Source organism: Paramormyrops kingsleyae, chromosome 19 (genome assembly GCF_048594095.1).
Source record: "Paramormyrops kingsleyae isolate MSU_618 chromosome 19, PKINGS_0.4, whole genome shotgun sequence".
NCBI classification, from domain to species: domain Eukaryota; kingdom Metazoa; phylum Chordata; class Actinopteri; order Osteoglossiformes; family Mormyridae; genus Paramormyrops; species Paramormyrops kingsleyae.
The window spans coordinates 5555023-5581562 of NC_132815.1; the positions used below are offsets into that span (position 1 = coordinate 5555023).

The 26540-nt window shown below is 49.1% G+C and overlaps 1 protein-coding gene across 2 annotated transcripts; it reads right to left on the bottom strand.

Moving 5' to 3' along the window:
* Positions 1–3007: 3007 nt before the first annotated feature.
* Positions 3008–8814, bottom strand: hey2 (hes-related family bHLH transcription factor with YRPW motif 2). 2 transcript variants are annotated; one of them, XM_023797048.2, is made up of 5 exons: positions 6358–8814; positions 5797–5866; positions 5554–5637; positions 5274–5355; positions 3008–4811 (listed from the first exon to the last, which is right to left on the bottom strand). In XM_023797048.2, the coding sequence occupies exons 1-5, from the start codon at positions 6438–6440 to the stop codon at positions 4126–4128; spliced, it is 1005 nt and encodes a 334-aa protein (XP_023652816.2). In that variant the 5' UTR covers positions 6441–8814; the 3' UTR covers positions 3008–4125. The 2 variants fall into 2 exon arrangements, with proteins under 2 accessions (XP_023652816.2, XP_023652815.2); XM_023797047.2 differs by having other exon boundaries at positions 5797–5869.
* Positions 8815–26540: the final 17726 nt, after the last annotated feature.

Sequence of the window (26540 nt, forward strand, 5' to 3'; positions counted from 1 at the left end):
GTGGTGGGCCCACAGGAAGATATACCCATATTATTTATTTGGGTTATGCCTGGCCGGGCCTCATGGCCGGAGTCCCACCCCAGCTGGCTCCAGGGCGAGGCCCGGGTCTCCCCAGTCAGGACAGGGTAACATGATCCTTGGTAGAAGTCCTTATGATAGTCTGTTTGAACCGCACTTTATCTGGCCACTCACCTAGGACCAATTTCCAATTTCCTTGCCCCCGAAAACATAGCTCCCAGGATCACGGAGGCACACAAACCCCTCCACCACTGGAAAAGCTTGCCCTCTCCTGGTGGGGGATGAGTTACCGCCTTCGAGTGGAGGAATTAAAGCATCTCAGGGTTTTGTTCACAAGTGAGGGGAAGAAGGGAGATGGAGATCGACAGGCGGATCGGTGCAGTGTCGGCAGTACATGCGGACACTGTACCGATCTGTTTTGTTTGCCAGAAAACAAAGCTCTCAATTGGGTCACAATTCTTTGTGACCCAAAGAATGACTGAAATGAGCTTCCTCCACTGGGTGGCTGGGCTCAGCCTTAGAGATAGGGTGAGGGGCCAGCATCTGTCTAGAATGCCTCCTGGACGTCTCCCTGGGGAGGTGTTGCTGGCATATCCAACCAGGAGGAGGCCCCAGGGCAGACCCAGGACACGCTGGAGAGATTATATCTCTCGACTGGCCGGGGAACACCTTGGTATTCTCCTGGAGGAGCTGGAGGAGGTGGCTGGGGAGAGGAAGGTTTGGGCATCCCTGCTTAGACTGCTACCCCCATGACCCGACCCCGGATAAGTGGAGGAAAATGGATGAATAATAATAATAATAATAATAGCTGGCCCCCCTTCCAGGGTTGTTCCCTGCCTCGTGCCCATTGCTTCCGGGATAGGCTCCGGACCCCCCGCGACCCAGTAGGATAAGAGGGTTGGACAATGGATGGATGGATGGATAATAATAATAATGAAGAAAAAGAAGAAGAAGATGATGATGATGATGATAAAGAAGAAAAAGATCATCATATTTGGCCGTTTTTAATAGATGTCCCTTTCTAACTTCTTTTCTCTTTCTTAGTCTGTTTACCTGTCCTTGTAAGCTGTTTATTCACTAAACGGTATTTTAACGGAGTAAACGCCTCTGACACGAGCCTTTAGTGATGTGAACAGCAACAACAATTTAAAAAGTACTTTAGAACACAGTTAAGATTTATTTATTAAAAACGTAAATAAAAACGAAGACAACAAAAATATGGGTATAACGGTGATTAATGCTTACAAAGCACTGTATTATTAATATACTATTAGCTTATTAAGATATTAATTAAGATTGGACAGAAAGTAACATGAAAGGGGAATATATACTTTTTATCAGTATTTGTTGTAACAAGCCATGTAATTTAAAAACAATCCTTTTGTAAGCAGTTACCATTAAAAAATTGTATACATTTCTGGGAAACGTGAAATAAACATTTAAATCTGAAATTAACATTTAATTTTATACATTGTTCTGTCATTTGCACAATTTGCTAGTTAGTCCTAATTATTTGAATGTTTTATTATACTTTTCCCCCGCAATAATCATTTTGAACAGAAGTCAGAAAATTTTCAGCAACCGAATCACGAAATCCCTTTGAACTTCATGATCAGAGAACTCTTTTACATTTGGGTTTCACCTTTATTATTATTGGGTTAATTAATGCTTCATTGTTCATAATAAGGTTATTATTTGCGTTCGTTGTGTCTATTTCCACGCCATGCACGCCGCGTATTTGATGTTTCCGTGCCCAGCGATCACGTGTAACTGTTTTATGACGGCCACTTCAAAGAGCGGAGCCCGGCGTGAGAACCAGCCGGAGCAGCGCAGATAACCCGCGGATTTATAGCCGAGCGCTGTTCCCATGGTTGTCGGTGGACAGCAGGCGCTGTTTGTCGTAATCCCCATTCACTTGGAAATGCTGATACTTTTCTCTTAAGGAATTTAATGGTGTGACAGTGATTTACTAATGTAAATCTTTCTAACAGACCTCGGGATAAAGAGAGTGGATTAGCCTCGCATAAAGACCCATCTTGCGAGGAGTGACCGGACTTGTTTTGCTTTCATGTGTTGCCTGCTTCGTGAAACTTTCAGTATGTTTCAGGCAAACCAGCGCCTTTGCACACATTTCGGGGCTGCTTGAACAGAGCTGCGTGCTGTTATGCTAAAACTATAGTTCGGAAATTGCCTTTTTTCTGGTTTTGTTTAGAATAAACGCTCGACAATTGATACTCTTTCGAATGCGGGATAATATACAGCAAAAAACATGTTTTAAAAATCACGATATTAAAATATTAGTGTAAATCAAGCATTATTATTTCCAAAATCAGCATGTGTTACTGTTACATTGTAAAAACACCATCCAATTTAATTTTAAGTACTTTTATTGTATCTTACTGCATTGCTTTTAACTCGGCACTAGTACAATAAACTATAGGCTACAATTTAAAAATGAAAATGATAGTTGATCATTTGTTTTGTACCTCGTTTCCTCAAATTGTCTTGTTTTTAAGTTTGACTGTCAACGCAAGCAAGTATCACTCGGTCTTTGTTACTTATAATTTGAATCCCTTCATACCGATGTTAATTACAGCAATTTAAGAGACATTCAGCCCAAAGACCAATACGATGGTACTTTGTTTGCGTTGGGACGTCAGATTAATGGGCTTTAACCGCAGTCTGTGGTAGGAAGAATCAAAGGAGTCCCGATATCTTTGTAATACATAAATACCACAAATGTGGCTTGTTTGTTTGCTCTCCATCGCCTAAATGGCCCTCTGGGGGAGTTTGTTTTTCATCAATGGAAAAAGGCTTGCGTGCATTCTTCGTGGCACTCGCCTGTCGATATTCCCCACAACATTCCTCCCGGCATACCATATACCGGCTCTCACCAGGAATATCGTGCCACGAGCAGATGTGGTGGCTGGATTGCTGGGGTTTGCAAGCACGAGCACGGATGCCAAGAATGTCAACATGTTCCCAAAAAAATTGAGAAGTGTTTGTTTTTAATAAGTGACACCTTCAGCGCTTCTGTTTGCATAGAAATGTTTTACAGCTTACAACACAACGTGGGAAATCAAAAAGAAAAAAAAAAAGTGAAACACGTTACACCAGAGTTGTTATAGGTAATACTACTCTTAGTGTTGTTTTTATTTTTCCTGCGTGTTTCATGTACATTCTCCCCTGGAGGGTTTGAGTCCTTCTTCACAAAGCTGAGGAGTGACGTGCATCATCCTAATAAAAGACTTTAAAATCTCTGATAGAACTCCTACTTTACGATTTCAAACATATAATTATTTACAGGCTTTTTAATTAGTTCGTAGATTAAAACACACCATATTTTTCACTTTGTCTGATTATCTCACTGACCTTTGGTTTTGCTTCAAGGTTTTCTTTTCTGATTCATTGAAAACTCAAAACCACTTGTATTGTCTATTGTGTATGTGAGTAAGCGAGTGTGTGTGTGGCCCGGCCCCAGACTACATTGAGGCAATATCCTGCTTACTACAATGCTCATAGTTCTATTTGTTACAGCTAAGAGCAAATCAGAAATCACTGCGCCTTGGGCTGTAGTTCTGTTCTCGAATAGATATCGTCGATATTTTCCTAACTGCGATATAGGCCCATAAACATCAAAGATTTTGGATTACTGGAGAAATATTCTAGGTGTCATGGCTAACTCAGGTGTCTGATGCCACACGTAGCCGACCAATCGAAACAGAATCATAAATGTTCACGTTTGTACGGTAAGATCCTAATGGACAAGAGCAGTGTGTGGGCCAGACACTGACTCCTAACAGCTTGGAGAAAACGATAAAAGAGTAAGAAGCTGACAAATAAATCGAAAAGATCCACCGGTTTCCATTTACCAGACCTTAAAAAAAGTAAAATTCAGTCAGACTTAAGGGTTAGTGTTGTTTGTTAGGTTCACATTGGGTGAAATAATGTCTGTACTTTTCCATGCCTCACGTACTACAACCGGGTGGAAGACAAAACAGGTGTCAAAAGTTCACGGACAGGGCGAGATATATCCAATGGAAGAGCGAGGAGATGTTTCAGTCCGAGAGTGTGGAACGACTTCCAAGACGTCCACAAAGCGAAGGGTTAAAATGCCCCCACTTCCGTCCCCCAAGGCCGGTAGGGTTTGCTGCTGTTACTGCTGCTACTGCTGCTGCTCCTACTACCGCCCCCGGCACCCGGCTGGGATTCCGACGGGGTGGACGGCGAGGGACTAGCGTCCGAGGAGGCCGCGGACGTAGCCGTCACGCTGGGGCTGAAGATGGGAAATCCTCCGGGGAAGGAGAGCGGGAAGGTCTGGGCGGCGGCGGCGGCGGCCTGCACCGTGGCCGACAGGGACAGGAGGGAGGTGGAGAGCGGGGGCACGCAGGGCGCCACGCTGCCAGCAGATGGCGCCCTGAGGGCCGAGTCCACGGGGGAGAAGGCGGCCGCCAGGAGCGCCGAGCCACGCGTGGGGACGTCGGCGAGCCGGCCGGCCGTGCCCTCGGCAGTGGAGAGTCCGTTTTGCTGGAGGAAGGCTTGCTGTAGGGGATGGAAGGCGGCAGCCCACTGGTGCGGGTGCAGTGCGTGCGGGTGATGTGCCATGGAGGACGTCATGGCGGCGGCCTCCCTCTGGGTGGCGCAAGTGCTGAGGTGGGAAACCAGGTGCATGCGCAGCGGGTCACTGGTGTCCAGGCCCTCCACAGAGCTGAGGTACCGGGCCACTTCCGTCAGACACTCCCTGAACCCGACGCTCATGAAGTCCATCGCGAGGGCGTGGACATCGAAGTAGCCTGCGGACGGGAGACACGGCGGTAAGTGTCTGTAAGTACGGCACTCGCACGCGGCTCGCGGCCCCCCTGAAGGCAGCCGGCGGTCAATGGGAGAGGCACGGCCAGTCAAACGCCGCCTGCCAGACTCCCGCCGCGCCGGAGGTGTAACCTAAACAGGCCACGCTGTGCTGTGCCGTTTGTGTTTGTTTTGTCTCCCCCGCACACCGGTTTTAACACCCTCTGGAAGCCCCAAACAAGCCCTCAATAGGCCGCCCGGTGAATGCGGCCCTCTCCCCTCCCACGGACTCATGAAAGCAAACACAATCCGGGGGTCAAGTGCTTCTTTTGTGCTGGCCGCGCTTTCCCACGAGTTCAATCCTGCCATTAGCATTGATTTCCACTCCTTTAATCTTGTCAAAGGAGCTGCTCGCTCGGATTTCACTACAAAGTATGGCGGAGAATAGCAGTCAATTATCTCCTTACCTTTACCTCCGGACGCCTGCAGCATCTTCAGGTGATCAACTGTCATCTGCAATATTTCTGCTTTTTCTAGTTTAGCAGATCCCTGAAGGAAAACAAAAAAAAACATGATCTCCTGTATAATCATCTAATATTGCTAATAATAACAATAACACAATAATAACCAAAATACTGCTAATAATCACAACCTGCTTCATCTTATTGTTATTGTTGCAGCAGAAGTTACAACAATTATAATGAAAGTGATACATGATGTTGCCGTCGTGCATCACTGCAAACATACCTGCTTTTCAAATGCGGTTGGAACTAGTCGACGGAGTTCCGATAGACTATTATTAATTCGATCTCTCCGTCTTTTTTCGATTATCTGAAACAAGCGAAGACTGTTAGCATATCAAAACCCACATTACAAGAATCATTAACTGATGTATAGTTTCACTAAACATGTGCCATATTCACACATTTACTATTTACTACTACTACTACAAATAATAATAATAATAATAATAATAATAATAATAATCACCCCTCGTCGTTTTTTTCGTGCCATGACTTGGGAGGTTGTTGTCGGAGAATTTGATCGAATAACTGAACCGCTGCTGTCACAAAATAATTAAAAACAATATTTGGATTTATTTATTATTATGTAATACTCTATATTATTCTATAGTCAACATTATTTTGTAAAAAATATGACATTTGGGAAATGAAACAAAAGAAAAACTAATAAACTAAAAAAAACTGCAACGATTGATTTATATTTCACAAAAATTTCAAACGATTTCATTTTGCATTTGTGATCACTGCTTGTAATCGCATGCTGTTGTTGTGCATTTGCATGTTAAAATAACACAGATTTCAGTTAAGGATGTACAACAAAGTACCATAAATAACCTGTGAGGATTTAGTTGTACTTTATTGCATTTAGCAACAAATTTTTAAAAAGCAATTTTGCGCCAAGTACGCTTTCCCAGTGTACGCACATCCAGCCGACAACTTCTTAAAACTTTTCAAAAACTTTTTTGCAAATTATGAAATAACACGTGCGCGCGCACCAACAACACATTAACACAATAAAATCATTTACCCTGAATAATTGTTCTCACTGCCCACATCAATGGTTTCATCCATGTCACTGTCAGAGCTGGTCTCCTCACAGGGTCTCTTCATGGTGCTGTCGCCGCTTCGTGTGCGTCCAGGTGACTCGGCGGATCCCTCTGAACTCGTTTCCCACGGACCGCCGGAGCCTGAGTCGCAGTCGCGTCGCCGCCCACGTCCTCCCCGGGAACACCCACATGAGGAAAACACGCCCCGAGCCGCCGATCGGGGGCTTCCAGCCGCACTGCCCTACAGCTTCCTCGGAGGGCTGGGCTCTGCCTACTTTCAGTGCTGGCGTGACACCTCCTCTGCCCCCTATGCTTTCGTGAGAAACGCTGCCAGCCCAGAATGCCAATTTAAATGCCCGAGCCGCAATGATTTGATGAAACCTACAAAAGCTTTGCCTTGGTGGCAAGGAGACTGGCAGCGGCATTAGACCAGGACAGAGTATCTTAACATAAATGAACTGTCCAACTAAATACTTGTTGTGTTTAAAGTTAAGTCAGTTGTTAACTTGTTTCGTATTAAAAAGGGTCCATAACAGACGGCTTTCACAGCCCTGCCAACGAATAGCCACGCAGGCTTACAAGCCGGAACAGGAAACCAGTGGCAGCTATCCCCTAAACCTGCCCCCCCCCCAAAAAAAGAACAAAAACAAGACTAATAAACATTATTATTCGCGAGATACATTTTTTGTCCATTCCGCCAGAAGAGAAAAAGTGGTGATGTGTAATCTGAAAATGAATTGTAGCGGACTATAATGAATAATAAAGTTAATTGCCTTGGACATTAAACTTGTTGGTGTGAGTGAAGCCTGCAGTTTAATTACTTATTAATTAAAATCATAAACATCCATAAATGATCAGCGTGCATAAAAGTTACACCAATAAAAAAATCTCTAATGGCAATGTCTTTAAACTGATGAAGATATCACAGATAGCCACATTAGAACACGACTTCTGTGATTTGGGTTGTCCTGGGTGTTGATGGGTGATTAGATCCGTGACCTACAATGCCGCTCAATGAAAATTAAAGTCACGAGTTTCTGCAGGTGCTGCTTGTGGAAACGCAGGAGCCCCATTCAGCTGTTAGCTGAACCACGAGGACCCGCAGGGTCATTTCAAAAGCCTGGAGGAACGCGTGCAAAAGCATCACCTCTTAGAAATAATCCATCCATCCATTATCTATACCGCTTTATCCATCTGGGTCGCGGGGAAGCCGGAGCCAATCCCAGCATCATCGGGCGAGAGGCGGGGTACACCCTGGGCAGGCCGCCAGTCCACCACAGGGCTTAGAAATAATCGCCAACACCCAATCGACAGTTTATATTATATCTACACCCGAGGTTCACGTGAGTCGTGTGACAGGCCCGCACGCGGCCGCAGCTTGTATTGGATGATCAGAACCGACATCATCATATTTCACTGCTTCGTTTTTCCATGTGGAATATGGACTAAATATAAATGAACATATAAACATAGAATTAAGCCAGACCATTGTGACAGAAAATCATTGTGGAGAACTGCGCATAGTCCAAATATTTTCAATGATTGTTTGGTAAAATAGGGCTAATTGGTTTTAATTGTCATGAATTTAATAAAAATGCATTGACTAGACAGCAAAGATGGGCTTGTAAACATGCACACACACACACACACACATGGTATAGTCTGACAGGGGGCTACAAGTCTGCGCGGATTATCTCACTCGTCTTCACTTTCAGTCTCCATAACAGCGAGTTACCACACTCTCTCACCTGCTCACGCACACTCACACGCGAGCAGTCACGCACAATAGCGGGCACGCGCAATCACAGTAACGCACACACACTGATGAACACACACACATGTCCTGATGAATCACCTCCCCGCCTGCTGGATGCTCCAGCTGCAGCCGGCTTCACGGGGTTAAACGGTGAAGACAACGCATTGTTTGGAAGGAGCCCCCCCGCGCCGTCATGCGCCGTGCCCCCGGCGGAGAGCGGCGCAGTCTCCCAGGCAGCCTGCCAGCGTGATGACTTGTTCCCACAGCTCACCGCACCGCCGCTGAAACCCAATCGCCGTGTGAGAGGCGGCCAGGAGCACGGGCGGGGATCCGTACGGCGGGGAGGCGCCCCCTCGCTCTCCTCCCAGCGCGGCCCGCGTCGCCCCCAGCGCCGCCGTCTGTAACCCTACGCCTCACATTGTTTGTGTTTGTTGTACGCTCGCTTGAACCCGCGTGCTGGCGGACCCGAGACGCGCGACCGCGGCTATAAAAAGCCGCGCGGGCTTCTGGTGTCTCGCGCTGCGTTACTTACGGGCTCGCGGAAGACGCGCGTGGTTTCCCCGCAAACTGTTTTTCAAGGAAGATCGAGGACAAGCGCGCGTGCCATTAATAAAACTGCGACCAAAGATTATCAGGCGCTGAACAATGAACTATGTCGGATGGATCGTTTGAGGCTGCTGTCACATCGATACAATTTGGATTACTGTGAAAATATTTACGTGTGTTTTGAGACCCCTCCCAAAAACATGCAATGCCCCCTCCCCCCCTTTACAGTGGTTCCTGTAGCCTTTGGCCGTTAGCTAAACTGTGTTCTTTTCCTGGCATGGCTCCGCTGAGGCGTTTATTCCAACCAGCTTATCGCCTTCACTCTGCACAAGACCTCCTGGGGCTTCAGCTGGTGACCTTCAGACTAACATCTCCACCACTTTGCCCACCACTGCACTGAGTACTGGAACCAAAATCGTCTGCCAGACCCCGCTGTTCGCTGGCACGTCCCTGCCATTCGGACTGGGGGTTATAATCCAGTTGTCAACACTCACTCATAGCCCAGGACGGCAGAATGGGTTTTCCAGGTGTGCCCCCAACCCCAGACTGAAAAGACGTCTTTAAACTCGTCCGACCTCTGGAGCAGAACCCTCCTCAGGCCTGATGCTCCAGTGGTCAGCATGAAAGAGGTCATGGGGTCGGATCCCCATCTGCCTTTGGCTGACCGCACTCAATTTAATTCTCGTTTCACGGTCAGAGGCTGTTTTGTGTGTAAAGGTGTAAAGCAGCTCATTTCACCTTAGTATGTGTTTATATATAGATTTTTTTTTTTGCCCAAGATTATGAGCTGGGCTGTAATTACTGCCAATTTTCCATCAAAAAGTTTATTATAGTTTAATAAAATATAATTACCATCTACTGGATAAATTGGCTATATAATAAGAAACAACAAAAAATTCAGTTCAGTTTATTTTTATATTGCGCCTTTAATAACAGAGTCTCCGCAAGGTACTCGTAATGGCCGTGCAGTTAAACGTCACTATATCATTTACTGTAGTAAAAAACATCATGGTATACTGATTAAATACACAATTACAAGTACATAATTACAAATGCACAATTACATTTCCCATCAGTCTAAATATGGATTTGAAACATCTCAGAGCAGCGATTCGAAGTGTAAACCTTTCCTCATTCTGTGAATGTGTTTGGTTCCCGCAGTCTCTGCACAGCACGTTCAGTGACTGAAGCTAAGGCTGAAGGTCCGCATTCGCCAGCACGCCTTCGCCATCAGCAGCCACTCGCACGATTGTTCCGGCATGTTGACGACGTTTGGCTGCTTCTGCCGTGGCTCGCGGCGGCCATGCGCTTATCCGGCAAAATGCACAGATGGGAGAAACTGACACCCCCCCCCCCTTCTGCTGTCCTGTCTATTTCCACATTTCATCCTTGAACAACAGTAAACAAGGGGCTCCGATAAAGGCAGAGAGCACAACATGAGAGCGAGAGCCAAGACTCCCCCGGTGGGAGCTCAGAGGGGTGGTTCTTGCCGGACGCGGAGGAGCTGGAGGTGGGAGAGCCTCTGGGAACAGTGTGGCGACGAAGGGGTCTGGCTCTGAAGATCTGTGTGTGTGTGTGTGTGTGTGTGTGCGTGTGTGTGGGCGTGCGTGTCTGCATGCGTGCCCTCCATTCCCAGGCAGGGGAAGGATTCTTGTCATCCCTTGCATAGCTCCCCCGCGCTGGGCTCCGCCCTCCCCCTGGCCCTGTGTGGGCCGATGCAAGGCCAGCCCCGGTGTACCACGGTATCAGCGGTTCCCAAGAATTGCCCGGCCTGGGAAAAGCTTGATGGAGCAGTTCCAAGATCAGCATTACATGCATTATTGTTCTTACCCTCCGCGAGTCGCCGGCACACAATGAAAACAGCAGCGGCTGCCACAGTCTCAGGCCCTTCTCCCTGCACAGGGCACTCTCTCTCGTCAGCCTCTCTCAAGCCACTGTTTTTGTTCATTTCAAAAAAGCATTAAGTTAACTACTTCATGGCTTTGAAGGCCTGCTTCCCTGTGCATGCCACAAAAAAAAGCACTTGTTACGGGGTGGTTGTTGGTTCAAGTTACCGGGTGGTTGTTGGCTCAGATCCCAATTTGAAAACGAACATCACCGTGTTCTTTAAAGCAAGACAGTAAATGTGATCAGTTAAGCATGTCTTTGGAAGCACTTCTGGAAAAGTGTTGCATGGGAAATGATTTTTCTTATCAATATGGAGATCGGGATGCTCTGTTCTTGAACGCCATCTAACTCCATCTAACCTCTAGTTCACATCAAGCTAGCGGCAGTAAGCGAAGTGATCCGTACTCAGTCAGAGAATCGCCGTGTCGGGCGCCGCGGACAAATAAACGGGGGCTGGCGAATTAACGATTTCCGTCTTCCGCCTGCCAACCTGGAACCATTTTCACTATGTAAGGCGAGCTGAAACAACAACCAGCGCTGCACAAACAGGCCGGACCCCCTCTCATTGTTGTGCGACTTGTCGCGGAATAACAGGCCGCTGTTTGTGTTCCCTGGAGTAGGAAGGAGCCGCGGTAGCGACAATGGGCCCCGCCGGCGGGCTGCGCGCCCCCCCACTCCCTGCTACATTATAGCCGCTTTATTGCCGTTTAAGGTCACCCAGAGACAAGCAACTGCATCCTATATCAGGAAGCAGAGCGCCTCTCAGGGGTGAAATACTCGCCCCTGACAAGAGGCCGCAGCCGTGAGTCGGACATCCTGGGCAGTAAGTGCATGTCAGGCGGGCTCCAAGCTTTCGATCCAACAACGCTGGAGAGAATGATCCAGAATAATGGCCCCCTTCCTGCCATTCTCAGCACCGGGCAGTATTTCTGTCAGGGCTCCTGAAAGCCACCCCCCCCCACCCCCGCCCCCCGTGGGGCCAGCGACGCCATTCTGCGCCAGTGAATGGACCTTAAAGGCCAGACTCGGACCCACGGATGTTTTAGTGGCTCTGTGTCTACAGGTGGCCTGAGTCAGTCCTGGAAAAGAGAGACAGGTCTGTTCCCAGTTTCTCGTGGGGCAATCTTGGCTTGCCGATGGCTTTCTTAAAGGCACGAACATCTGAACAGAAGCACGAGGACCTCGTCGTCGTGAAGGTACCTTCTGCTTTACTGTTTCCTGACACAGAAATCCTTCTATCTCAAAAATCTTATTCCGGTAAAACAAAACAGCGACTGAAACAAGAATTATGAGAAACATTCTCAGAACTCTGCAACAGGAAACCACATCAATGTCCTCGCAAGGAACTAAATTATTGTGAAGCTTTTCACCTATTGTGAGTCTAGTTCCTCAACCATTGCGCCACCTGGTGGTCATGTAAAATGGTTATAAAAACCCAGCTCAATAGAGACAAATACAAACTGTCAAGCAACATACCACAGGTGTGTGCATACGGTGGCTTCCTGTGGAACACCTCGTGACTGCACTCTCTCCTGCCTGGAGACAGCAGGCTGTGTGACCTGCTCAAACAATCAGCGGCAGGGGGGGAGGAAATAATCAGAGGCACCAGTCGCGACCTGTGACACCAGGGTCCCCGTCTGCGGTTCGCAGAGTGCCGTAGATGCAGGGCGCGGCAGCTGTTTTTAATGGGCCCTGTAGGATGGGTCAATTTGCACCGTGACGTACGTTGGGCACGAGTAGCAGGAAGTGATGTAATGAGATACCAGTTTGCTGCCAGAGGTTATATAGCAGTATGATACAGGATGCCGGGGTCCAACACACAAATAGGGTGGGGCGAAGGGGGGGCGGGGTCAGAGTTTTAACAGACACGGCCACGTTAAAGGCTACGGTTCAGCAGCTGCTGTATATCCAAGTGCTATGCTAGTAGTGCAGAGGTTGTGGGTTCAAATCTGCTGTAGTGTAGTTCAGCAGTAACCCTTAACTAGTAACCCTAATTCTGTAATATTGAAAAACTGCAGCCGACAATTCAGATGGGGCTCTCTGCTCGGATTGGGGCCTCCGCTGTAGTGGCACCAGGCAGCGCCTGAGAGCCTCTCCTTGGCCCGCAAGGGCGAGACCGGGGGCCACGTGACTGCAAGGAGCCGCAAGGCTGCAGCGGGATCCAGGAAGGGCCTCCACGCCCGCTGTTATCAGGGCAAGACCGACGGCCAGCCACAACACTGATACCCAGAGTCACGGCTACGGGGGAAACAATGGTAAATATTGTTATTATGGGCTGTACCCCGCGCCCCCTATCGGGGTGTTATTACGATCGTAAGGGATGTTTTTCGAAATCAGAGCAACTTGCCGTTCATCAAGTAATGAATAACACAAGTGAAATACCGATCTCACGTTTGCTCATCATTAATGAATTTTGACGCATCTCTTATCTCGAGTAGCAACTATATTTGTTAATGATTTGTACTTCAGGAGTAAGTTAGTACTCAGTATTTGTGCCCCATCAAGTAAATTGTTACCCAATATATATTACCAGTAAAACTGGAGAAAGTCACTGGGATACAGATAAGAAATTTTTGCCAGTCAAACAGTTCAATAATTCCTTGAGAGAGGACCAACTTTTCGAGTGTAAGGATGTTAGATATTTCAACCAAGAGCTCAATAAAAGGAGTAATTTTTAAAGATAAAAGTCCATGGTTCTGCTGCCCGGCACAGAAGGGCGCTGACTTCAGAGCCCAGTCTGTGTGTGAATGATTGTTTTCCCCTGGGCCGTCCAAAGCGCTTGTGGAGTGACTCGCTGCTTTTGTGCATTGTGTCGCACTCGAGGCTCCGTCTCCTCATCCAGAGGCCGGGCCACGTTGCACTTCAGCACTCCGGGTCTCCGATAAGAGCTTGCGAGAGCCACATGGGCCGCTTGACCTCCGCCGCTCCCCGTCGGCTGCTCTCGGCCGCCATAATCTGCCCCCCTGCCTAATCTGGGAGGGGGAGAATGTGCCAACAGCGGGGTCAGCCGTCTTATCAGAGGCGTGAGGCCCCTGGGGCGGAGACGGCCTGCTGCTCAAGGGCCCGGGGTCAAGCACACATCACGCAGGGCCTTTCACGTGCTTCGGGGAGGACGATGACGAGACAGAGGTGGCAAGGGGGGGGGGGGCAAACGAGCCCTATGGCCAGAGAGGGTCACGCCTGGGAAATAGCTGTCATCGAAGCTGGGGGACAGGCTGGAGGGATCTCACCACCTTCACACGGACGGAGGTGTGGATGGAGAGGTGTCCACAACAGGGTACAGACACCTGGGGGGGGGGCATTTATCCTGGCATGTGCTTCATGAGGGGGAAAAACTATTTTAGCAAGTGAGCAAAGCGAGGCAGATTTTAATCTCCATGTTGGTTGACCAATAGATCAGTGGCTCTCTTTATTATGAAATACAATGGCTGTTTAGATACGGAAACAAGGAACATCTTGATTCACTATCTGAATTGAAACTTGTTGATTTTAAAGATATTTGTGAAGGAGACCTGGCCCATAGCTGTGGACAGTCAGCGCCTGTGGGATCTACATTCTTCCAGGTGCTCCAGTGATCATCTCGACCCTGGGACACTGCAGCAGTGAGGATCCCCAATCGCACGCAAACTGCATCCCAACCACACCGCGGGGCTTCTTTCCTGGCCAGAGGTAACCTGCAGCTTCCCAGGCTCCAGATCTCTCTGATAACCTCAGAAGAACCTCCGCACATTGTCTCAAACGGATGCAGTGAAGACATTGTAGGAGAAACCATTTGGGATCACATTTACCTCCATCCTCTTTCCTTAACTGCCCCATCCGCCGTTTTCCATTAACTGCTCAGCAAATTAGGGTGATGTGTCTATGGTCATGACAGAAGGATGAGCTGGACCAAGGTGTGGGATTCTATGCAGCCGGGAAACCCTTCATGAAAGTCAAGGCACCGGGGCTACTGGATGGAGGAGCTGATGGAGGCCCAGTGCGGCCCGCTAACAGGGTTCCGTCACAGTACCGTAGACCTGAGAACCTAAAGGATAAGCTCCCTGAGATGAGCACGACAGCTGGCGTCTGAAAGCACGTATCATGGAGGGGGGGGCTGCCGCTGTTAATGGCAAGGGCCCTGCAGGCAGCCCCTGTGCTGGGAATAGTGGGCAGGCGGGCCGGACCCTTGACCCAGGGACCTGTCGTAAAGCTGTCTTGTAAAGCAGCACTTGGCTGTTGGACGTAGCTTTTCTTTGTGTGTCTGTGGCATCGGCTCTGGGTTTTACGGCCCCAGGAAGGTCAAGGGAACCCGTACTCTGGGCGGCAGAAGGCAGAGAGCGCGGTCAGGACGAAAAGATCAAGATGGCAGCATTTATACATATACAGTATAGAGTCCTCACAACACGTGAAGGCGGACTGGATCTGACCAAGGATTATGGAAACAATGGGTGGGGGGGGGGATTTGAGGCCCGGATGTGTGATGTTAATCACCTGTGGTGCCGCCGTGGTGCCCCACTCCGCCCTTGGGGGGGGCAGATGGTTCAGCTGCTGGCTGTGTGACCCCGGACGCGTGGTTCCGACCCACAGTGGTGGCTGTGATTCGCTGTACAGCCCGTGGCTCCTCCCATCTCCAGGTTCAGTTCCTGCTCAGAGAGTCAGAGAGCACAGGCCCGGAACATTCCGCTCGTAAGACTGACGATTTGTGTGTTTTGAAAAAAAAATTCTGCAAACGTTATTACAATATCAATATGATTTATTGTACTATTGCCACATCATTATTTGTTAAAGCTTTCATTAGCGATTCTGCATGGATATTGCGTGATCTTCTGCAGAGAAACTGAGGCCTCGACCCGTAACCGGCGGTCGCAGGAAGCCGCCATGCGGCGCAGTAGTCCGCTGCAGCTCCGAGTTTGTAATTAACAGAAATTAAATACATGCCACGCCTCGTCTCTGGCAGAATCGGGCGGCAGACTGCGACGGGGGGTCGGTAGGGGGGTGCGGCAGGATTTGGGGTTTTGCTGAGGCTGTGGTGAAGCCGGGGGGGGGGGGGGGGGCAGTGGCGTTTATGCATTTATCATGGGACTGCTGGGAAAATAATAGCCCTAGGGCCCAGCGCAGCAAACAGGAAGGGTGTGGGCAGGATCGCGGCTCACTGCCCCCCCGCCGGCTGCCCCCGTTCCCACACTCTTTGATGTGCGGGCACACGGCGCCCTGCTCCGGCAGATAAATGCGGCAGCCGGGTGGCTTGTTTGTGTTACACATAGCTCCGTAATGAGATGTGCGGGACCAGCAGCCCGCGAGAACGGCAGGAGTGGGTGGGAAACGTGCAGGGACGGCGTCCGCGGGGCGCTGACTGGTCGCCGCCGAGTGCCACGCCGGCCTATTTTGGTTCCTGCCGTCGCTGCCGGTTCCCTTGGGAGACCCCTGACTCCCCACCCGCCTGGCCGCTGTGGTGACACCCCAGAGCAGGACTGTGAAAAGGATAGACCCCAAATGCTAACAATAAGACCTCTGAGGTTGACACGAAGGCTCGCTGTGCGAACAGACCCTGGCGTGCTGTCGCTGCTGTTCATTTAGCTGGGGGGGGGCGGGGGGTATGCCCAGAGGAGTGACTCCCAGAGCCAGTAGCATGGCAGGCTTCAGGAGGACAGGCCTCAGGAGGACAGGCCTCAGGAGGACAGGCCTCAGGAGGATAAGTCTCAGGCAGACAGGCCTCAGGAGGACAGGCTTCAGGCGGACAGGCTTCAGGAGGACAGGCTTCAGGAGGACAGGCCTCAGGAGGACAGGCCTCAGGAGGACAGGCTTCAGGAGGACAGGCCTCAGGAGGACAGGCCTCAGGAGGACAGGTCTCAGGCGGACAGGCCTCAGGAGGACAGGCCTCAGGAGGATAAGTCTCAGGAGGACAGGCCTCAGGAGGACAGGCTTCAGGAGGACAGGCCTCAGGAGGACAGGCCTCAGGAGGACAGGTCTCAGGCGGACAGGCCTCAGGAGGACAGGCCTCAGGAGGACAGGCTTCAGGCGGACAGGTCTCAGGAGGACAGGCCTCATGAGGACAGGCTTCAGGCGGACAGGTCTCAGGAGGACAGGTCTCAGGAGGACAGGCCTCATGAGGACAGGCTTCAGGCGGACAGGTCTCAGGAGGACAGGTCTCAGGAGGACAGGCCTCATGAGGACAGGCTTCAGGCGGACAGACCTCAGGAGGGCAGGCCTCAGGCACAGAGGCTCAGTCGCATTGGGCTGCACCCTGCAGCTCACATGGTCACACAGATGACCCAGCGTCCCCTCGTCTGTCCCCATCTGATCAGGCGTCACGGCCGAAAGGGCAAAGCCTCCCCAGAACTGAGGCGTATCTGCCCAATCTACAACAAGCCAACGTAATACCTGTAATCAAGACCAGGATTCATTATATTAAAACATTTTGTTATTTGTCCATCCACCCATTTTCTGTAACCACGTGTGCTGTTCAGGGTCGGGGGGTCCGGAGCCCATCCCAGAGGCTACGGGCGCAAGATGGGGAAGAAGCCAGGATGTGGGCGCCAAGCCATCACAGGGCTTGTATTATATGTTATGTATGTATTATGCATTTTATTTAAAAACAAAATGAAAACATAATAATTGATACTTTATTGATCCCTGTGGGGAAATTGTTTTTACGCCTCCCTCAACTTGCTCTTTGAAGAGTAAGTTGCCCGCGAAGGACAGCCACCTGTAGCGGCACCCAGGGAGCTGGGGGTTAAGGGCCTTGCTCAAGGACCCACTGACGGGCTGAGGCTGGGTTTGAACCGTCAACCTACTGATGACAGGTACACAGGCTTAGCCCACTGAGCCACATGCTGCCCTCATGCAAACTGCATGCACAGAAGACTGGAAGTAAGGTTGAAACCCTCATGTTTGGTCGCACTGCTGCCCACTTAACAATAACAGGCCCACCAGCCTGAAGTTTAAAATGAACATTTGCTTAAAAACAAACAAACAACCAGAAACACTCATTCTGAAATTGGAGGGGAACGTCGCTGGGAGTCCAGAGTGGTGATTCGGCATCTCTCTGCTGGTCCCAGGTCTTCCTCAGGATGGAATTTCTCTCTCCTTTGTATTTGTCTTAGTTTGGGAAAATCGCGGGTGATTATTTTCCTGAAAACGCGCCCCGTCGTGCAGCCCTCTTTATTTTCCACTTTGCGGTGCAGCAGGACGCTGCTCTCAGGCTCCCCGGCTCCCGTCTCGCGCCGACCGCTTGGCCGCCTTTTTCTCTGACTGGTTTTGACCGCCTGTGTGTGTGGACAGCCAGTCTGCCGCCGCCAGCGACTCCTCTGTGCGGCCTGACTCCTCTGTGCGGCCTGACTCCTCTGTGCGGCCTGACTCCTCTGTGCGGCCTGACTCCTCTGTGCGGCCTGACTCCTCTGTGCGGCCTGACTCTTCTGCGCCGCCTCTGCTAGGCACCTCTGCGACATTTTTACAGTTTACTGGGCAGCTACTTCCTTGCATGGATGATTTAGTTATTTCCTTGTGCTGAATTTGTGAGACCATTTTGCATCTGAATTCTTGAAAATGTCGATCAAACAAAGGCCTAGACCTTTGGTGGAGGCCTCTGCATGCGTTCAGGACTGGGCCATGCAGAGCCTTTCGCTGCCGCCTCTGGCCCCACTGCTCTAGCAGAGAAACGCCCCCCCCCCCCCGGATTCTGCTCCCTCATCAAGGTGAAGGCTCTGCCATCAGGACTGCTGAATATTTCTTTCTGCAACATTGTGTTTTGTTCCCAATATTTGTGCTGAAGTGACCCCCCTCCTGTAACCTTAACAGTTTACTGACTCATCAAAGCTGAATTTAATGCCTGACTAATGTGACTTGGCAGCAAGCAAAGGAAACCAAAAGGCTCAGTTTATCCTTTGGAAAAATTGTGTTTTCATAGATTCCATCATGCTTTCCATGAGACACAGACACAAACGGACAGGTGACAGCAAGTTAGGAGGGTCACAGAGTCAGCCATCATCCAGGGCCCCTGCAGCTACTGGAGGTTAGGGGCTGTGCTGAGGAGCCCAATGGTGACATCACTCTGCCAGCTATGGGATTTGAACCGACAATCTTCTGATCGCACACCATCTCTCCCCTGCCAACCACAGGATTTGAACTGGCAACCTTCAGATCACGGAGCCGCACATCGCACCACAAAATTTGTTAAAAAAATAAAAATTGATGTTCAAATTTTCGTTTCCTTTTGAGCACTTGTGACACCCAGTACTGATAGCTGTTGCCGTATCATACAATGCGCTGATTGTTTTCTGGGAACGCTTTACTAATGACAATTTCAACTACTGCAGAGTGGTGCAATTTTCAACAATGACCTGTGATACCGAACCTTCACAGCGTTTTCCAAATAATTTCCGATGGAAGGAACATTCAAGACCAGCTTTGCTCGGCCACTAAAAATACAGTTTTGTTTCACTTCAGAAATTCCACGTCAGTATTGGCCAATATTCATTTCATAACTGCGGAATTAGCCAATGTGTGACAACATATACCAGCTCCGTCCAGGTAGGCACAAGGGACAAATGAGTAAAAGACTGAACTTGAAGGTCCTTAAAAAAAGACTTTTAATTTGAAAAGCTTCTCGCGCAACCTAGAAGTCCTTGCGACGTGTATTTAAACAGAGGCAGCCTTTGCCAAGCTGACGAGGCAATAATCCTCACAAACAGAGGTTAGGCCGTTTTTCCCTTCTTCTGAGAACCCGGGCTTCTCACTGCAGACACATACTCACAAATCTTTGGCAGGCCCTATTGTCATTCTAGCTTTCTGGTTTGTGACACTTATGCGGTCTACAAAATAGACAATGCCGTCTGCGAGCCATTGTTCCGGTCTATTTATAAAGCAACGGAGCAGCGAGACACAAACAACCACACAGGTCCCCAAAGTGGAGCCCGGGGCAGCCTCTGAAACGACCTGCACGTCAAGTAACCCCATAATTGGACATAAGCAATTGGGCAAAAGTGAAACTTCAAATTTGTTTTGACTGCCCGGCAATAGAAAAGGACGAGGCTGATCCGGCAATTCACTTTGTAATTCTGTAATGTGATGCCATCGCATTAACAATATATATATTCAGCTGAAGGCTCAAGACTCACAGACACACAGACACACACTCACAGAAACTGTGCTTCTTCCCAGTTTGCCACCTTAATAGCTGTAGTGGGGTGCAGGCAATAGTGAACACTGTTGACCGGGAGGTGGGTGGCAATAATAAAATGAGATTTATGATTCGGGTACCACCACGAATTAGCAATTTAGCAGAACGTTCTAGTACATTTATTTACTCCGACATTTTAAAGTTAACCGAGATAAATGTGTCTCACTCGTGTATTTTCCAGGGACATCTTTAAAAACTGTAGGACACAAAGATCTTTTCAAGTTTGCTAAATGCTCCAATTTGGTAAATCACCGAAATCAGATTGATGGTCATTCAGTGTGAAACAATATGCCATAGACATACTTTGTTCTACAGTATCCGCCGAATGCATACTAAACCTCAGCCGAGATGTAAGACGTCTTTCACGTGTCCCATGATTTGTTATTATAATGAAATCAGAATTATTCGTTGTGCATTACCATTGCAATGGAGCCTTTGGTGGAGATGTTTACCATTTCCATATCCAAATCCGCTTTACAAATGGCGGCATTCTGAATGGACAGTCATGGGCAGCGATAGAGGTGGCTTCCCTTTAAATGGAAAGACGGGGGTTGATTACCGCAGTTCATGAGCTGCGTACTCACGTCTCCTGAGCACAAAATCACAAGCTGCTTGCGGGTTAGGAAAAGGATGGTTCATTTTCGGGCACAAGGGGTCAATCTCATCAGCACCTCTCATGATTATGCAAAGCTAGCAACACAACCCCCCCCCCCCCCGAAATAAGACAAGCTTTGTTGAGGCTTGTATTGTTATTGCTGAACCCCACACGTTCCAGAGATGGTATCGGAGGGATGCAGGGTGTGGAATCTGAGGTTCAGGACATTCCCGGGCAGTGAGTGGGGTGTGGGAAAGGCCTGGGGAATCGAGGCCTTCATCCATCAGCTGATTCCAGCCCATGTTTTAATTCCTGATAGGGTGTTCCACCAACGTGCAGGTCAAGTTTCTGGGAAAGTCCGCCAGACAAAAGTACGGAACGTGACCAGAACGTAGCACTGGCCACTATTAAAGCTAGATTGTTTCTGATTGTTTTTTGTCTAATTTATGCCTTTGCCCAGAGAAAAGCCCTTTGTGTGGTGGGTTGTATTTCAGAGTTTTCTATCATTAAAATGTTACTGTAGCCCATTCGCCGTGGATTATGTTAACAAGCGCTTGGCAAAGCTTAGTAAACAAAAGTTCCTTCTTCCTTATTCCTTTCTTCTTGTCCTGGATTTTAGCTATCCGTGACATCATGCAATTACAGGGGATAATGTATATTAAGGTTTTACACTCGGCGAGATGTGTGCACAGAATGGGAGATGAGAACGGAGGGATCGCACAGATGCAACTCTCTTGTGGGGACAGTAGATGGATGGATAGATAGATAGATAGATAGATAGATAGATAGACTTTACTACTTCCAAACAGGAAATTTTGCTGTAACAGCAGCGTCAGAACTCAAAATGCATGAAGAATAAAAACAAACATCCACCAATAAACCAGCAAACAAACAAACAAGCGAACAAACAAGCAAACAAACAAACAAGCAAACATATGGGTGGGTGGGCCTGCTTGCTGCATGTTCGCTCTTACCTAGCCTCGACCTTTCCTGACTTTGGCAGATGTGCGCATCGGCGTGCCACGATGGAGCTGCGTGTGGTCATGACGTTGTGGATTTCTTCACGGCCTCATCCTTAATGCCGAAAGCCAAATTAATTGCCCCGTGCGGTGCAGCGGGGAAGAAATGAGAGGCTCAACAAGTGTGTGAAAAACAGAATGCACAAACATGCCCCAAATCAAAATGTCACGAAGAATGCTCTCCCCAGATCTTCCCAGAGGAATTCTATTCATTTCCGTTAAATGAAAAGGAATATTCTGAAGCAGGCTATTGAAAACAAGCCCATGATTTATAACTTGCACTCCAAGACCCTTTATTATGCCACACACCCTGTCTGTTGGATTTTTTTCCACGCTACAGTCTGGGTACCCAGAAGCCTTACAGTCAACAACATTCATACGCAGACGGGCTGTAACATCTAGCTGTGCTGTTCTGCCGTTGAAATCTTGCAAGCTGTACGTTCTGCTCGTTTGCTGCCCTCCTTCCGGGGAAAATTCTGCTTAGGTGAAAGGAAAAGAATATAGACAAAACGGTGAGCGTTGCTACGGAGATTTGAACAAAAGTGAGAGGACGATAATGGGGGAGAGGCGAGGTAGGCAGAAGATGGAGGGGAGGGGGGGGGATATTCATAGGAACCATCTCTAATGAGCCAAAAACACACACAAAACACCTGGACCCTATTAACATATAGATATGATATAGACACATTGATACGAAGGCACTCTGACTCGTTTGATAAAGAATCAAGGCTTTGTCAATGCAAGCTTTTTCTTATTAAAGAGTCAAAGAGACACAACAAGGTGACATCAAATCTTTGGAAAGGATGCTGGGTGTGTGTTTTGTGCATGAGAGTGTGTGTCTGTGTTGGCGGAGATAAGAGCAATTCATTGGATGGTAGAGATGGAAGAGAGGAGAAGTAGGGGCTTAGCCAACCAAGGCAGGCTGGGCCTACAATAGAAGTTATCTCTGGGCCATTACTGGGGGGGGGGGAGCAGTAAGGGCATGGATACCCCGGCAGATTCAGGAGGCCCAGCACCTTACAGAGGCCCTTCAGTATGCAAAATTATTAATTTTATCGGGCAGGGGGGCCCAAGGTAACATTTTGTCGGGAGGCCCAGAACTTGTAGCTAAACCCTGGACCTGAACCAACATGCGATTGCCTAATTTCTTCAAAAACATTTTCTCGATCACATTTTTCCTACCGGACATTCGTTCACGTGAAATGTTCACCACTGAGAACCGTGACTCATTGGCGACTTTGTGTACCAGGCCCTGTCGCCATGGAGACGTCATGGCGGCCGGTCAGTGTGCCTCCCAGGCGCCACCTCCAACACAACACAATTAGCACTGGCCGGCGGCGGATGGGAAGATAGCGGCGATGGTAATTACACGTTGATCACAGTTCCTCCGTCTCCATCAGCGGTCTTGTGGGAAAAAAGAAAAAAAAGTCACCAAAAATGAAAAAAAAATTGTCGACTTCTCCGTACGTGCAGTTGGGACACACATGCTCTGAAAATCATTGCTGCAGCTGAGTTTTATCAACACCCAATATAGCCCAACATCAGCACCTGTAAATAAATACATGCAATAAACTCACACGCGTGTCCTATGCCATGGCTGAACTGCACTGAGAGCTAAAGATAAACAAGCTTTTTTTCCTCTCTTCTGGGGGGGTAACAGTGCTCAGCCCCTCCCCACACACACATGCTAAACACTAACATGTTTAACAAGCTAACAAGCTGCGTTCGGCAGAAGTAGGTAATCCTGGATCAGAGAGCAAAAGTCCAGACCAAGATTTTGTTTCAACCACCCAGTTCAGCACTCTGTGACTGTGACTCTTTATACTCAACTGGTTGGTTGAAACGAAATCTTGGTCTGGATTTATACTCTCTAATCCTGGATTACCCACCTCTGCCATTCAGAATGCTCAGCTTTCCCGACTGACCGCGCGTGTTTGGACAAATTACGTTGCTGATTTATTTGCTTTCTGGGTGGGTGGTGCGTTTAAGGTATTGGGTTGAACTTCTGTGTTTTTTCTTGGTTTGACAGAGACATGCAGTATGGGCTGGGGGCGGGGGGAGGGCAAGGGGGCACGACGTGTTAATGTTTTAATACCGGCGGGTGAAATCTCTGTGGGACCACCAGGCTGCCCCCGGCTCAACACGTGCCCCCACCCCCTTCTCTTTGCTTTCCTACGCACACCAGCTGAGAAGACGAGAGCCACCTGCAGGACTTGCATACCCATGTTCCGTTCCAGGTGGGGGATGGGAGAGGGGACAGCTGGGGGGTGGGAGGGCAGCTTATGTAAAAGCATGCTGAGAGACGTTTCGCACTCACTGAAGACTTGGTGCTCATACCCTCATCCCAAGGCCTGGCGACCAGATACAAATATACAGCATCGTGGTGTGACGCAATTACATCATCGCCCAATAGGGCGGCGCTCCTCCACATATCACACCAGCACGGCCTCTGATTGTGAGCCTGTTTCTGCTCATTAGTACCTTGTTTCTGAGCCAGATAAGCCTTTTCTGCACCATTATATCTGGTTAAAAATAATTGTCCTGGCAACATATTTTGAAAACGTAATATCCTCCTGAGACCCGACCTATTCATTTATGTCCATTGTAGTGGACATTGTATTTTTGCATTTATTTTTTTACTGATGTTGGGAAACGTATTTATTCCTGTTGTACACTAAAGAGGACATGCTGTGAAATTAAAAATAAAAATAAATTTGAAAAAATCTGAATTGTAAGATGTCTTATTTCCTCCAAAGACAAATAACCTACAATTGAAGGACACTTTTTTCCTTGGGTCTCAGGAGGTTAAACCGCCATCTCTCTGTGTACTGGATGATACAATGGGCGTGCTGGTGGCTCGAACCCAGCCTACATTGGGTTGGGTTGGGTGAATCAGCATCTCCCATTTACCCTTTGTGTTGACCAGCATCCTGTGTATGATGTTCCCTGCCCTGTCTGCCTGAGTTGCCCCCCCCCCCCCCACCATGCAAGAATTTCTTCTCCAAAAAGTTACTTTATGTTTGGGAAAGCTTCAGTTCCCAAACCTCTCCTCAGGGGCGCCGTAGTCATTTCATGGATTTGTTCAATCTCGCTTACTTATTTAATTTATTAGTTTAATAATTGCATGAGTTATTGATTAGAAAAAGGATGGTATTCTAGTTGTGAACTCAACAAATACATGGGTATATTGGGTGGTTAATCCTAATCCTGGGGTGATGTTAGCAGAGGTTTTGAAATGGCTCAGATGACACAGTCATAGTTTTGCACCAACATGACGATAATTTAACATGATGCATCATTGTCTTCCATTGCCTAAGACTTTTGCGTAGTACTGAGTTTGGTAATAAGTATGTAGTCACGAACGATTTTAGGCCCAGACAAAAGTTGATATAATGCAGTGTTTTGTTTCATATGTTATGTTTAATGTATTTATGTAAGCCATTCCGTTCATTTAAATATTTAAATCTGGTAAACTTTGGTTGGGATTCTGAGGGCGTCTTTCCACTGGCCGTTGCGATTTTCAGTTCTGTAAGTATATTCAAATTACATGTTTTTGTGTGTGTGTGTGTGTGCATGTGTGTGTGTGTGTGTGTGCGTGCGCGTGTGTGTAAACTGCAGCGTAAAGCTGAGCAGTCCTTAGTGAAAAGCAGGTCATTTATAGTGAGTCCCCCTGCCCTGTTTTCCCGTCACATCTAAAAATAAAGGACATGAGAATGGAGCAGTTGAGCTGAGTTTACACAGCGGAGATGTTGCTGCTCTTCTGCGTGCGCCGGTCTCCCTGGCCGTTCTCCACTGTCCCGTGGTTGTAGCCGGGCAGTGGGGGGGGGGGTGGGCGTCCTCAGGGCCGCACATCCGCTGTCCGACGGCGGCGAAGGAGGTGAAGGAGGCGCGGCCTGCAGCCCAGTGGAGCCCAGGCACGCTGCAGGAATGTGCCGGCTAATCAGCGGCGGCTGTGTTGCCCGTTTCACCTTATCTCCTGTCACCGCCGGGCTGCGCCCTTTCCCCTGCAGGTTGGCCAGATGAAAGGACCTTGGAAGCGGGGTCAGCGATGATGTCATGGATGCGGAATGGTGGGATCTATCCTGGGCTCCTCGCTCCCCTTCCGGCTGTCGTGTGCGTCTCCATGCCGAAGGTTAATCTTCTCCTTTCCTTTGGAAATTTAAATCCATACTGTTCACTGTTCATATCCATCCATCCATCTATGTACTCTCCAAATGTTTAGTCCTTTGAGTTTGTTGCTTCTCTGCGATCTCTCTGCTGTCATCTCCCGTTCTGTTCAGACACCGCTGTGAGCGTAAAACCATTATCTATCTATCTATCTATCTATCTATCTATCTATCTATCTATCTATCTATCTATCTATCTATCTATCTATCTATCTATCTATCTATCTATCTATCTATCTATCTATCTATCTATCCACCCACCTTTGGCCCACAGAGTGCAACGCCTATTTTAATAAGCACTTCTGTTTCCCCTCCCCAGGCCTGCCCCCCCTCCCTAGGCCTGGCCCCCCTCCTCAGGTCTGGCCCCCTTCCTCAGGCCTGGCCCCCTCCCCAAGCCTGCCCCCCCTCCTCAGGCCTGCCCCCCCTCCCTAGGCCTGGCCCCCTCCCCAAGCCTGCCCCCCCTCCTCAGGCCTGGCCCCCCTCCGTAGGCCTGCCCCCCCTCCTCAGGCCTGCCCCCCCTCCCTAGGCCTGGCCCCCTCCTCAGGCCTGCCCCCCCTCCCTAGGCCTGGCCCCCTCCTCAGGCCTGCCCCCCCTCCCTAGGCCTGGCCCCCTCCTCAGGCCTGCCCCCCCTCCCTAGGCCTGGCCCCCTCCTCAGGCCTGGCCCCCGTGGCCGGGCTCGGTGCTCCAGGTGCTCTGGCTCTCTCCACACCCCTGCGCAGGGAGGTCCGCCAGGAGGCCCCCGTGCCCCACTGCTGCCTCTGCACCCCGGCGCCTGCAGATCCACGCCTGACAATGAAAACATTGAGCAATCTTGCGGCTTGGTGAGCTTGTGCCCGGGGAGACCGGGGGAGAGGGGGGCGATGGGAAGGGGGGGGGGGGGGAACGGTAATTGTATGTGGCTGCGTGAAAGAGGGCCATTCATTTGAGAAACCAACAGGAAGGCTGGGGATGGGGGGGGCAGCTTATTTTTATGGCAAATGCAAAACAACGCAGAGGAGGCGGCTGGGAATCTTTGTGGGAGATAATATTTTATACATC